General features: G+C 36.0%; 1 protein-coding gene across 1 annotated transcript; it reads left to right on the top strand.

Annotated features, from left to right (window-relative positions):
• The first annotated feature begins 1,805 nt into the window (after nucleotides 1–1,805).
• Nucleotides 1,806–12,317, top strand: LOC103040199 (MOB-like protein phocein). The gene is made up of 8 exons (XM_007241704.4): nucleotides 1,806–1,933; nucleotides 4,448–4,510; nucleotides 4,650–4,750; nucleotides 5,154–5,196; nucleotides 5,386–5,472; nucleotides 7,686–7,765; nucleotides 8,388–8,499; nucleotides 11,325–12,317. Exons 1-8 carry the CDS (start codon nucleotides 1,874–1,876, stop codon nucleotides 11,454–11,456), a joined length of 678 nt encoding a protein of 225 aa, XP_007241766.1. The 5' UTR covers nucleotides 1,806–1,873; the 3' UTR covers nucleotides 11,457–12,317.
• Nucleotides 12,318–13,451: the final 1,134 nt, after the last annotated feature.

Below are 13,451 nucleotides of genomic sequence, written 5' to 3'. Positions count from 1 at the left end.
TTGTAATTTTTCATTTTTATTTGTAGTTTTTAAAATAGGTAATTTACTTTTACTCAAGCACATTTTGACACAAGTAATCTACTTTGCTACATTGGAAAGCTCCCGATTACTGAGTAAAAATTAAAATGCTGGGAAAAAAAACAATTGTCTGAATTAAAAAAAATATTAATTGGCGCGGATGCGCCGGCTCACGGATGCTCGCGCGTAGAATAACGAGGCAATAACGTCCTCATGCAATACAAAATGTGCCCCACCGCACAGAGCTGTCAGCTTTCAAAACTTCCACATCAAACCTGAGAAAGCATGTGGTTGTAAGTATTTGTATCATTAAACAATCTGATTGAATGATTAAAAAAACATTAGCATAGCAACTGCAAGTTAAAATATATAAATGAACTGAAAAACTGTAAAAATACAGTTTATAGTCACCTATATGACCATAACTTTTGTTAAAAGTAAAGAAAAAAATTGGATCATAGAATCCTATGCCACTTGTTCTTGAAAATGTTTTATGGGATGGTCTAAACAAATCCTGCCTGAAAGGTCCAAATTATTATGTGAAATAATAGTTCATTAAAAACAATTTAACTTATGATTTGTTGTACTTTTTTACATCAAATAATTAAAAGTAGCTATGTAACTTTTACTCAAAGTACATTTTAAATTGAGTGCTTTTTTACTTTTACTCGAGTAGATTTTTTGGATGGATACTTTTACTTTTACTTGAGTCGAATTTTAGCAAAGTAAAGGTACTTTTACTTAATTACAATTTTTCTGTACTTTTTCCACCTCTGTTCATATGTCCAAATATTTTTAATAATTAAAAGTTCAATGCTCTTTATAATAAAACTTCATAGTCATTCCACTGTTTCATAGTGATTATAATAAGATATAACAGTGGCATAAATTGTCCTAAAATAAAAAATATTATAATTTATCGCAATTATTCTGAGAGAAAATATTGTCCAAACAAAAATCAATATTTTGACAGGCCTTATTGCAGATATATAAAAGTAGGATTTGGAAATCAAAAACTGCACATATTGTGAAGGCATATTGCCACTAATTAGAACTACATTACAGATAGAGTGCATGCAAAAGTTTGGGGATGCCTGCATCAAATGTGCCTTTTGTGTTTGTATGAAATTGTGCAAATTGTCTGTTTTTTTTTACTTTCAATACACACATTATTACGCATAGATTTTAGACGCATAAACTTCACTTTGGGAAGTTCTTCAAATATTAGTCATTTCAGTTTTTCAGTTAGATTTTTTTCCGGCTATATCCAGCTATTTAAAATACCCTGTCCACCCTGTCATCATGACTTCTGTGTAATCTAAAGTCTTCTGTAATAATTTAATAGGAAATCATTAAAAAAGTGTGTACTTGTTACATACTGAGACAAGAGGCACAGCATTTTTATAACAACTACAATATGGATCTTAGACACACCCAACCCATACTGATTAGGGTTGCCCAAACTGTTGCATACCTTTGTACTTTTGCTAGGCTTCTTGTCTCAGAAAAATATATTTTTCATTTAAAAATTAGATACTTGTGAACTAATCTAAATTAGTGCAGTCAGCGTTAAAGTGTTAACCCATGTGAATAATCACAGAATATTGTTGTGATTTAGTACAATTATTTTTCTACCACTAATATAAATATTAAGAAAAATAAAATGGTTAAGAATTTCTTTGATAATCCTTGTATTATTTATTCGATAGATAGCACGTCTTTTAACTGTAGCTGTAATGATACAGACGCATGTATGTAGTGTAGAGTGAGGGGTTTGAGGAGTGGAGCAGCGGAACAGGGGGCGCTGCTGCGCGCTGTGGCCGCCGGGCTCTATCAGAGCAGGAACATTGCCGAGATGGTCATGGCGGAGGGAGCAGCAGTCCTGAGGAGGAACCGTCCAGGAACCAAGGCAAAGGTACTGAATTACAATACATGAACATTTAATTTAATGGATACAGTGTTCTCACCCCAGGGCTGGTAACGAAAGACATTTCTGAACGGAACAAACGCAGAATGTTCAGAGAGGAATGTGTAGTGTAGCTAGCGTTACCTGCTTTTAGAGGAAAGCTAACGTAGGCTGCTGGGAAGCTGGACACAGTGTTAGCTAGGCTGCTGGCTAACCTTAGCTTAGCTAAGGCTGTGAATTCAGTGGTCTGGTAGCTCCTATAACTGTAAAGTGTTTGTTGGAGTAAAGGATAGATATCTCGGTTTGCCGTTGTGATATTACAGTTTAGATAGAGGTGTGTAAGCTATGTAATCTGAGGAGGTAGGTAGCGTTAGCTCACTACAATAGCTAAACCCTGGGTTAGCCATTGGATAGGAGGCTAGCTAACTTCCTAACGCTAACCTTAACATTAGCTGCGGCTATCGCTTGTTTTTTTTTTTTTTGGAAATGTTTTTTTAGGAAATAATTTGGTTTTTTTTTATATCTGTGTATTTACGCTGATTATTAAATTTTATTTTATTTATTTTTGTGTAGCTTTCTATTGAAGTAACTTAACTAGATTACGTTAACTTACCAAAGCCTGGTTTTAAAGCTCCTTTTTTTTTGTCAGCTGTTTATTTAAGTAGTTAGCTATATTAGCTACCTAGCTAAGCTAACTATCTAGGTTGCCTAACGTAAAATGATAGTTAATTATCTAGCTAACCTACAAGGGTTACAGTTTAGTCCACAGTGTTAGCTATAGATATAATTAGCTTATGCTGGTTTCAAGTCGCTCAAGACAGAATGCACAGTATTCTGATAACAACTAACTTGATATGGACCTACCCAACCCATATTTTGATTAGGGTTGCCTTAACTGTTGCATGCCTTTGTACTTTTGCTAGGCTCCTTGTCTTATAAAAAAAAAACAACAAAAAAATAGATATTTGTTTTCCATAAACGTCTTATTTATGTGGTTAGCGCACATGAACGCCACCACAAACTCGTATTTACCACTAGAGAAATTCAGATTTTTCGATGAGTTTGGGATGTGTCAGTAGAAACGCTGATAACTATATTTTAAAGTGGTTATGGGTTGGCTAGTTATTTTGCAGCAACACAGACATTTGCAGTTGGGCTGCAACGAATTTTCGACTCCAAATGTTCGTTGTCGACAGATTTCACATAACCTCACTAAATATGAGCACCTTCCACATTCAAAGAACACTGTTTTTGAAGGGCATTTACATCCCATGTTCAGCTGTGTCTATCATTTTGAACCAATACTGAAAGTTAGAAACAAGAGCAGCAACAGCAAGCAGAGAGGGAGGGCGTGACAGAAATAAATGTTGACTAATTGATTAATTGAAAAAAAATGTGTGTGTATATATATATATATATATATATATATATATATATATATATATATATATATATATATATATATATATATATATATATATATAATTAGTTGCAGCCTTAACTTACCATATGTTTTTATTGCATTACTGTCATCCATCATCCATAAATCAGTCACAATACTGATGTCGTACTTTTCGTTTGATTTCTTTGCAGTAAATGCAAAGCACTGAATAAATTTTATACCATTGGATAGCCTGTTAATTTCCTTTATAAATGGTATGAGTATGTGGGTCAATGAAAATGTTACTAAATCCACTCTGCCAATGCCGAACAGCTTATTCTGCCACCGACTCGTTTGGTGTTTGATTATCTTTTTGGGGTGTCAGGGTTGCCAGTTCACAGCCTGTCTCTGACATCCCCCATTCTACGGAACTTGGCCTTCAGTCTGGAAATACTAGTACGGGGGCTTACTCCGAATAATGCTACAACTTGGTTTTGCAAAACACTAGCTTAATGTCGCCCTATTGTACGTGCCCTATCCAGATCAGTCAAACATGGCATGCAGATTCTTGGAGCAGACATCTACGGACCACTGTAGCATCATCCATGTTCACAGGTGTGGCACCTGGGTATACCAAAAGCTTACATGTCAATAGCAAAAGCAAAATAAGCTTTTTGGAAATGGCAGAATTTTTTTTTGCATGGATGCAACCTACATATCCAAATCTGCTGCTCAACCCACAAATACAAGTTCCTTACGAATGTGGCAACATTTAAAAGAAACAAGCTTTCCAACAGTATAAGATTAATTGCAAAGAAGCATTGTTACAACTAAATTGGCAAAATAAATCCCCAGAATGTGTTTTTGACCAAAACCACTTGATCCAAAATCACATCATCATACACATAAATTAATATATATCACATATAGATTGAGATATATAATATATCAGTACCAACTTTAGTAAGTCAGTGCTTATCGATGTTAAATTGGCAGAGCTAGTAATGTATCTAAACATGTATATCCACACTCTTATTGCCAATGGTTTTAAATAATGTTCTTATGTGCCTAAAAGCTCTGCACAGTACTCCATCTATTTCCGTTGAAGTGATGTTAATGGTATCTTCTGAATGTGCTGACAGGATTTTTACAACTGGCCCGATGAGTCGTTTGAGGAGATGGACAGCACTCTGGCTGTGCAGCAGGTGGGAACTAAGCGTTGGGTGTTCTGCCCAGGGAAACCTGAGCTGTCCAGGTTCAGCTGCTCTCTAGGAGTATTTTGTGTTTCCTTGAGGTTCGTTGGGCTGTCAGCTGTTTAACCAAGCCTATCTTTCCCCTCTGTAGTACATTCAACAGAACATTCGTTCTGACTGCGCCAACATCGACAAGATTCTGGAGCCTCCAGAGGGACAGGACGAGGGTGTTTGGAAATACGAACACCTGAGGTACTTCTAGGCATGATTTTCCGGACGCAGATTAAGCTGTTAAGTGGTTAGGCTTGGAGTAAATTTTACTCTCAGTGGGGACATTAAAAGATCTTTTGTTGGTCTTTGATTGCTTTGCTTTGCTGTGTTTAACAACAGCGTGGTAAATATGGATTGAGAGGTTGAAAGCATTCGTAGTAGCATTTACATTTGTGGCATTTGGCAGTTGGATACATTGGAATAATTACATGGTTATAACAATCTAGTTTTGACCACCATTCCAGACCAGCTATAATTACAATTTGTAGCCTCATTATAATTTATATTTGGCTTGCGTGATTTCTTATATCACTATGAAATAGGCCGACTTGTGTGAATAGTAGATGATTGTCCTGATTTATTTTTTTCTCTCTCACCTTCATAGGCAGTTCTGTCTGGAACTAAATGGCCTTGCTGTTAAGTTACAGGTAGAAATTTCTCTCTCACGTGCACATATATTTTTATCCTTTTTTTTTTTTTACTTCTGAAATGAAATTTAGCAGTTTAATTATTAGTTCTGTATACATTTTACATATAAATCTCCCTAATCTCATGTTTGTTTGTCTGTCTCTCTTTGTCTCTCTCTTGCATGACTGTATGCACAAATGCCTGTTTAGGGAGAATGCCACCCTGACACATGTACACAGATGACAGCTACAGAACAATGGATCTTTTTGTGTGCTGCACATAAAACTCCCAAAGAGGTAAGGGAAAAAGTGTAATGGATGTGAAGAAAACAGTCTAAATTGTAGGATTGTGTGATATGGGTAAAAACAACAGTATAATAGTTTGGTTTTCTGCAGTAGTGGTGGACGATGTGCCAATAAAATATGACAATTTCAGGGTATTTTTGCAATAATGAGATTCAAATCTGAATAAAAAAAATCAAGATCACCAAATTTTATCAGAAGTCAATGATCCAACATATCATGGTACTAATAATGCACTCCATATATCTAGGATTGAAGTAAAATAAATTATACTGGACTGATATAATCTGCCTCTAGTAGATATTAAATGCACATTGTGAATTTCCCTTTTGCTGCAAACTGCAAAAATAGTTGTACCCTTATGGCTCAAATATAGTGATGTTAAAAAATTTAACAGGAATTTTACTATATTTCTCCTGAAATCATCTTACATGACATGGTTTTTAAATCTTCCCATTGTGTTTTGATGATTAGTGAAAGAGTAGAGTGAAATAAATGATATTGGACGGATATAATCTAGGTACGTCTTGGAAAACAACAGTGCACATTTTCTTTTTGTGTCAAGCAAGTTGCCGTGCACTGTTTGATAAGCTTTATATGATATAATGGGGCAATCCCATGCTGATTAGGCCTAGTCTTGGACTACACAGAATACTGATTGAAGTTTTAGTCTATGTTTAATCACTCTGTAAACCTGACCCTGCATGTATTGTACTGTTACTAGCTATTATTTTAGTAATCGAGTTTTCTACTGAAAGATCTGTTCGAGAAAACATAAAATAAGAGATTTCATAAAATAAAAAAATTCACTTAATAATGAATGACCAATTCACAACATATATTTCCACATTGCAAAGACAAATAGACATAAATACCACAAGTAATAATATATTAATTAAAAATTTAATAAATTAAGTTAAATTATTTAAACTTAGGAATTCAAGTATTACATATGGGGCATTAATCAATAATAAAGGCATAAACATTGGCTTTATATTGTGCATCTTAGCTTCTCAACAGCAGAGACGGCAGATCTGCCAGTGTTGGATAAGCTCGCTGCAATTAAGATTCTCCTTCTTGGATGTTTTCGGAAATACCTGTGGAATAATGTTTTTTTTTTTTCTTCATTTTTTTAATGTTTTACACTACTCTGATCTAATTGACATAACTAAGACAAAATGACATAATACAATATGTTCATGGCCGTGCATTCTGACCAGAGTAACTTTAACATGTATTTATTTATAAACTCCACAGCGCTGTGTTTACTGAATACATAAAGCCTGTATTAAGTGGAGAAATTGTCTCTGTTGTAATAAACTAACCACAAACATTAGACAGTATTAATAATAATCAGCACTCCACAGCACTGTCATGTTATTAAGGTACAATAATGTTAAACTCTGCTGGATTTATTATGAGGTAAATTTTCCTGCTCTCCGCTCCAAAAACCTAAGCACGTAAGCGAGCTATTTCACATTAAAAGTCTGCGCTAAATTCCATGCTCTGCGTTTTAAAATTACTTAAATGATTCCGCGAGGCACAGAAATTAATCAGTCAGTTTTTAAATCGAGTAACTCGAAGTACTAAAGTAATTGTTTCACCCCTAACTGTGACTATTGCACAGGTGCACATAGTGATGACAATGCCAAAACAACATACAGCCCTACTAAATTGTTTCTGTGCTTGCACACATAAAAACTGTATTTAAACTAGAACCTCAACAGTATTTATTAATTCAAGTAAAGGGACTAGGAGGCATATTAATGTCTGCAGATAATGCACACATGGAAATACATCCAATCTCAAATTCACCCATTTACACATCTGCCAATACTGGTGGTAATATAAAAATGGTCTTAAAAAAATGAAAAAAAAAAAAAAAAACCTTTTGGGGAAAAATTTATGTTTATATATATTTAGCCATGGGCCACAGACTACCCAAGTAAAGCAACATATAGCTAACTAAGCCAGGGTATATTACATAAATGATTATATTGTAAAAAGCAGTCCAGTCAAAGTTAAGAGTGTTTGGTTTTGACTCAACTGAACAGTTAAAACTGTGTAAATTAAGTAGACTTGCTCATATATTTTGAAGCAGAAATTAGCATCTGCTCTTACAATGTACATTTCTGTTTCTTTCTTTCTGTATGTGTGTGTTTGTGTGTGTGTGTTTTTTTTTTAATGAAGCCTGTGTCTTTCCCCAGTGTCCTGCTATTGACTATACTAGACATACGCTTGATGGAGCTGCCTGTCTTCTGAACAGTAATAAGTATTTCCCCAGCCGGTAAGCATCATGGCACCATGTCCTGTGGATTATTAGTTTGTGGATTTTGTCTCTCTATGATTTCCGACATTCACACACCTACATATATTTCTCCCGAAGGGCTGGGCGATATGTCGAGATTTTAAGAATTATCAATATAATTTTATGAGATACAGGATGAGACAATATCGATTTAGGCTATTTTGCTTTAAGTTAGCTTTTTCAGTTCCCCCTCTTCTCTACACAGCTTTACCTCACCCCTCTTCTCTCCCACACTGAACAAACTTTCCCTCCCTCACCGCTTCACAATGTAGGCAGCCAGAGCATGGATATGGATAAACACGTGACGGAAGGTATAGAGAAGGAATTGGTCAGTAAACTATACTAGCTGTTGAACTATTTAATTTCCACAGTGTTTATTTTAAATGGTGGAACTTTACTAGCCTTTACAGTCGGCAGCTTTTGCAGTGCAGGAAACTCACAGACTAAATATTGTGTGCTGTAAATATCACCAAAGATTCTCAAAGTAATACAGCTCTGCATAATCAAAAATACTCATTTACTTAAAACATTGGTAATGTGAATTATTATGTAAAATGTTATTAAATGTTATTAATGTTAAATAAATTTGAATCTTCAACAGGGTGAGCATAAAGGAGTCTTCTGTGGCAAAGCTGGGATCTGTCTGCCGTCGCATCTACAGGATATTTTCCCACGCCTACTTTCACCACCGCCAGATATTCGACAAGTATGAGGTAATTCAAATCAGCAATGTTTTATACTAATGGAATCATTTTTAGTCAAAGATTAAAGGTCCCATTTATCTTGATATTGAATAATTTAGTACCCTGAAGTGAACCTAAAAAGATTACAAGAAAATCGGACATAAGACCTATCTGGATGGGGTTAGTTTCTTAGGGGGCCTACATGGAACGACTATGTATGTATTTTTCTCAGACGTCCTCTGAGAAAAATACAGGCTGAATTACCTACTGTTTTTCACTGAACTCTGTGGTCATCCGGTAATACCCAGACAAACATCTCAATTTCGTCACCTTGTGTTTGATAAAATAGCTGTTTGTCCACTGTCACGCGATGTAATTACACTTTAGGTGCGCATTTCCACAGAGATCCTCGTAAACACAACAGCGAGTGGAAATGGAGGAGCTACTGAACACAATGTCGTGACTGAGAGCCAAAAAACTCCCTGTTCCCTCCTGTTTTTTCAATTGAGGTCCGGATGCAAGAGTTTTATCACTGTGTAGAAAGCCCTTTCTGGATGGGATTAGTTTCTCTGTAAAAAAATATTTCACACGGTGATAAAACTTTTGCATCTGAACTGCAACTGAAAAAACTGGAGGACCAGTACTTTTTTTTGGCCTTCTCGATCACATGACCTCTCGTTCAGTAGTTCCTTCATTTTCACTTGCTGTTGTGTTTACGTGGATTTCTGTGGAAACACACGCCCAAAGTGTAATTACGGTGCGTGACAGTGGACAAATAGCAATTTTATTAAACGCAAGGTGACAAAACTTAGAGATGTGTGCTTCTGGATAGGACCAAAATTACTGAAGGACCACAGAGTTAATTCAACAGTGGGTAATTTAGCCTGTAATTTTCTCTGTAATTTTCACAAAGGACCCCCCCATAAAAGAGAAAATTACCCAAGGAGTCCCTGGGAAACTAATATCCCGTCCGGATAAGGCTATAGCCAAACATAGAGCTGTAATACAGACCAGTTTTCGCATTATAGACTAAAATTCACATAAATCATAAAGCAGTATAACACAACAACAACTTCAGGACAATATTGTTTTGTTGATACTAAAGAGCAGTAGATCACCCCCAGACTCCAGCGAGTTATAGAAATACAGGTTGCTAAGTGAAATGGACCTGGTGATTGTGGATTTTCCCGCCCAGTGTCTGCATGTATGGGTCTCAAACTTGTAATGTAGTATCAGAATCATGTCTCATAGCAAAGACTTTAAAGAGCTGCAATAACTAAGAGCTAACTGAAATTGCATTACCAAAATGTAACAACAGATGGAGCTCTTCACACTTCAGACCATAGACTGGACAGAGCATCCTCTCTCAAAAGTGAAGCCACCACAGGTCGGGCACCCCCTGCTGTTCGGTTTTAGAAAGCTGTATAACCCCACCCATCCCCATAGGTTTCAATGGCAAAACAGACAACTTTCAATCACATTGTTTTCCAATATACTGTAATTCTACCTCCATTATTTAAATGCAACAGCTAGTGTAACCTCTGCTTATATTGTCAAATTTTTATATCCTCACAGAATTCGTTTTTTAAAAGGGTATTCAGCTCTATTCAAAAAAGGTGTGGTTATTGTAAAAAGGCTGGTTATGGGCGGGACCAATAACAGACCGTCAGCTCCGCTCCGCTCTGCAGCCTGTGACCGTGAGGCAGCCCTCAGGGGCGGGGTTATTTAAATGAGTAGGCTGCTCTCCACAGTCTTTCTCCCTCCTCTGGTCTCTACTGCGCAGACTCGGGTTTCAGGATCGCCAACATAGCGGAAGATTTTGGCTTCATTTTCACTGAATGAATGGGAACGGAGACACGACGTCTCCGACATCTCTGCTTCAGACTGTTCACATGGCATAAAGTTGCTGGAGGGATAATGTGGTATAGGTCCTCAGTGAAGTCACACACCAAAATAATCGTAAAGCCCTCTTCAGACAGTATTAGATTTACGTGGGCAGGTTGGGTAAAGTAATTATTACCAGACATCCTCAGTCATTTTTACCGGAATGCGCATTCCCACGTCAGTAAGGACTTTGGAGTTTTTTTTTTTATCTTCTTTAAAAAGAAATATAAAAATAGTTTTGGGTTATATTAATCCAGTGCAATTTAAAATAATAAATATTCTTTCTATTACTGTGGAAAAGCAGTTTTTGCTGTGTTTATGAAGTATGGAGAAGCCAGGCAGTGTATATTGCAAAACTGTAAGAAAGGTGATATAATGCAATTATTTATATGCTTGTGTCCAAAGAAATATTTGGGTATTACTTTCATGTTTATCCTCCTGAGACCCAGAATTTGCTTGTTGTGCATTAAAATTTTCTCCCAAGCAGTTTGGGTCTAACAAGAATAATAAAACTAAATTTAAATAATGTCCTTCTTTGGGGACAGTAGTTTATTTTAATATTTTAAAAATGTGCTTCTTATTATTGGTAAAATTTGTCGTATAAAATTCGATCAGAATTTTTACCTGGCCAATGTTTCTGTTTGAACTGGCTGTAAAAACCTTTGATTGGGATTTCCCTCATCTTGTTTTAAACCAATTTAGTGTAATATTTTCGTAACCATAGGGGTCGACGTATTAAATATTAAGTGCAGAGAATACATAAAAGGATGCAGGGTATCAAGATGATAAACACTAAATGAACCACTGTCTGACATCAAGTAAACTAATAATTAAAATCAAGAAAAATCAGAAAATACATGTACAGTATTGCAAGATAAAATGCTCTGAAACAATATGAAGTCAGAATTTCCTTGCAGCCCTACAGTCAATGCCTGACTAAATTACCTTTTTTCTCTTTCTCTTTTCTATAGAATGAGACCTTCCTGTGTCACCGGTTTACTCGATTTGTAATGAAATATAACCTGATGTCAAAGGACAATCTAATCGTACCCATTCTGGAGGAGGAGGTGCAGAATGCTGGCTCTGCAGAGAGTGAGGCCTGAGCTTGTCAACTAATGTTGTCATGTAAAAATGCTACCCTTGCTGATGAAATATCATTGCTAGTGGGGACCACTTCACAGGATCCTATCGACATAATGCCAGTTGACCCATGCTAGCTTTTATTTATTGTCAGCATTGTTAGGATTTTTAGGTGGAGTCCTTCCTTTAGCGTGTCGTCCTATTGCCAGGCACCCATTTGGCTAGATCGGATTACATATATAAAAGTACCTCACCTGTATAAAAGCGCAGCACATGCACCCACATACATGCATTACATACATAAATACAAAAACATGTTTGATATACCATTGTGCCCACTGAAATATTGTCATCTCCAACAACAAAGCCCACCATGAGGGACCCTAGAAATGCCAAACTCATACATCTGCTTTCACATAGAGGTCAAATTATTTTCTTTTATTAAGGGAATACGGCATTTAAGCTTTAGAGAAATCAGCTGGCTGATACAAATACTCAGCCCTGCCATTGGTAGAGCTACAGGAACACTACAGGGACATTTTAGTGTCATGATGGGGTTTTTAACCACAGGGAAACCATGTTTGCCACACCTGTACTGTACATTGTCTAAAAAAAAACATGCTTCAATCTTTTTAACCTTCTGCTTGCTTTTCTATGCTTGTGTTTTATGTGATTCATTTTATTCTTTTATTCTTTAAGTTATTGCTAATGTTACTTAAAACAAAAAAGTCATTTTAAAACATTCACAACTAAGACCATTCAGTCTTTTTTTGTTTGTTATTGTTGGATTTCTTAAACAAAACTGTATCATTTTCATTAGTATGTGAATAAATAATAAATGAGTAGAAATAAATTACTTTCTACAGTTACCCCTTCATTGTCTACCAACGGAGTAATGGCCCTTTCTGTGATCTTCATTTTAAGGAAAAGTATGTGAACTTGTTGGAACTTCATGGTTTTCTGCATAAATTTGTCATAAAATCTGATCTATTTTCCATCCAAGTCATGGGTATTGACAAATATAATGCGCCTAAAATAATAATAACAAAAACTATGATCATGCAGGTGAGTCAGACCTGCATATTGGTCGTCGTATTCCTCGAATGGGCTCGGACTTCGCAATTCCACAAGGCAGTGTTTTGGGTCATTGTCCTGTTGCATCACCCAACTTGTACAGAGTTTTAGCTAATGTACAGATACTCTGACATTATTCAATTTTTTAAACACTTGGGAATTCAACATCCCCTCAATGATTATAAGCTGGCCAGGCCCTGATGCAGCAAAAAAGGCCCAAATCATGATGTTCCTTTCAACATATTTTACATTTGGGATGTTTTCGTGATGTGCAGTGCTTTTTTTATGCCAGATGTAGTGCAGCATTAGTTCAATCTTGGTGTCCTCTGTCCACAAAACCTTTTGCCAGTACCAGTGTGGCGTGTAATTGTACCCTTTTGCAAACTTCAGCCATGCAGGTATAATGAAGTATTTTTGTAGTTGATTTATGGGTCCAGTAACACATTGGCTGCTATGAGTCAGCTCCCTGTTGTGAGTCGATTCAGTTGTATATTAACTCTTTAAGACGAGTCGTCTGTAGTCATTTCTTCACCTCTAGAGGGTGTGATTCCACTGAACGACCAAATGAGTCATTTTACCAAGACAATAAATAGGACCAGGGTGACCCAGTGCGATTATTGTTACCCAATATCTGTGCAATTACATGTTTTTTAAAGATTTGCTCAGAATAAACAAGTTATTAAAAGTATAAAGTTAACTTTCATTTTGTTTTTCATTGATGTGGTGGATTTGCTCCATCTATAGTGTTACCTGATTAAGGTTAAATAATTACTCTAATGTGTTTAAAATTTACATTTTTATATTATATTATATGTCAACAAGACGACGACTGCAGAAAATGGGATAAACTAAAAGATGGAAAGAGCTTGAGCCTCACTACAGTGTTGCTTCTTCTTTGCATGAACTTCAAGAAACATTGAAATAAACACAAAATATGATTCCAA

Source organism: Astyanax mexicanus, chromosome 5, assembly GCF_023375975.1.
Source record: "Astyanax mexicanus isolate ESR-SI-001 chromosome 5, AstMex3_surface, whole genome shotgun sequence".
Lineage (NCBI taxonomy): Eukaryota > Metazoa > Chordata > Actinopteri > Characiformes > Acestrorhamphidae > Astyanax > Astyanax mexicanus.
This window is presented reverse-complemented; position numbering and strand designations above follow the sequence as displayed.

Coding starts and splice junctions, on each gene's coding strand:
- LOC103040199 (XM_007241704.4), top strand. CDS start 1,874: ATGGTCATGGCGGAGGGAGCAGCAGTCCTGAGGAGGAACCGTCCAGGA. Junction 1,934..4,447: donor GTCCAGGAACCAAGGCAAAG/GTACTGAATTAC, acceptor ATGTGCTGACAG/GATTTTTACAACTGGCCCGA. Junction 4,751..5,153: donor TGGAAATACGAACACCTGAG/GTACTTCTAGGC, acceptor TCACCTTCATAG/GCAGTTCTGTCTGGAACTAA.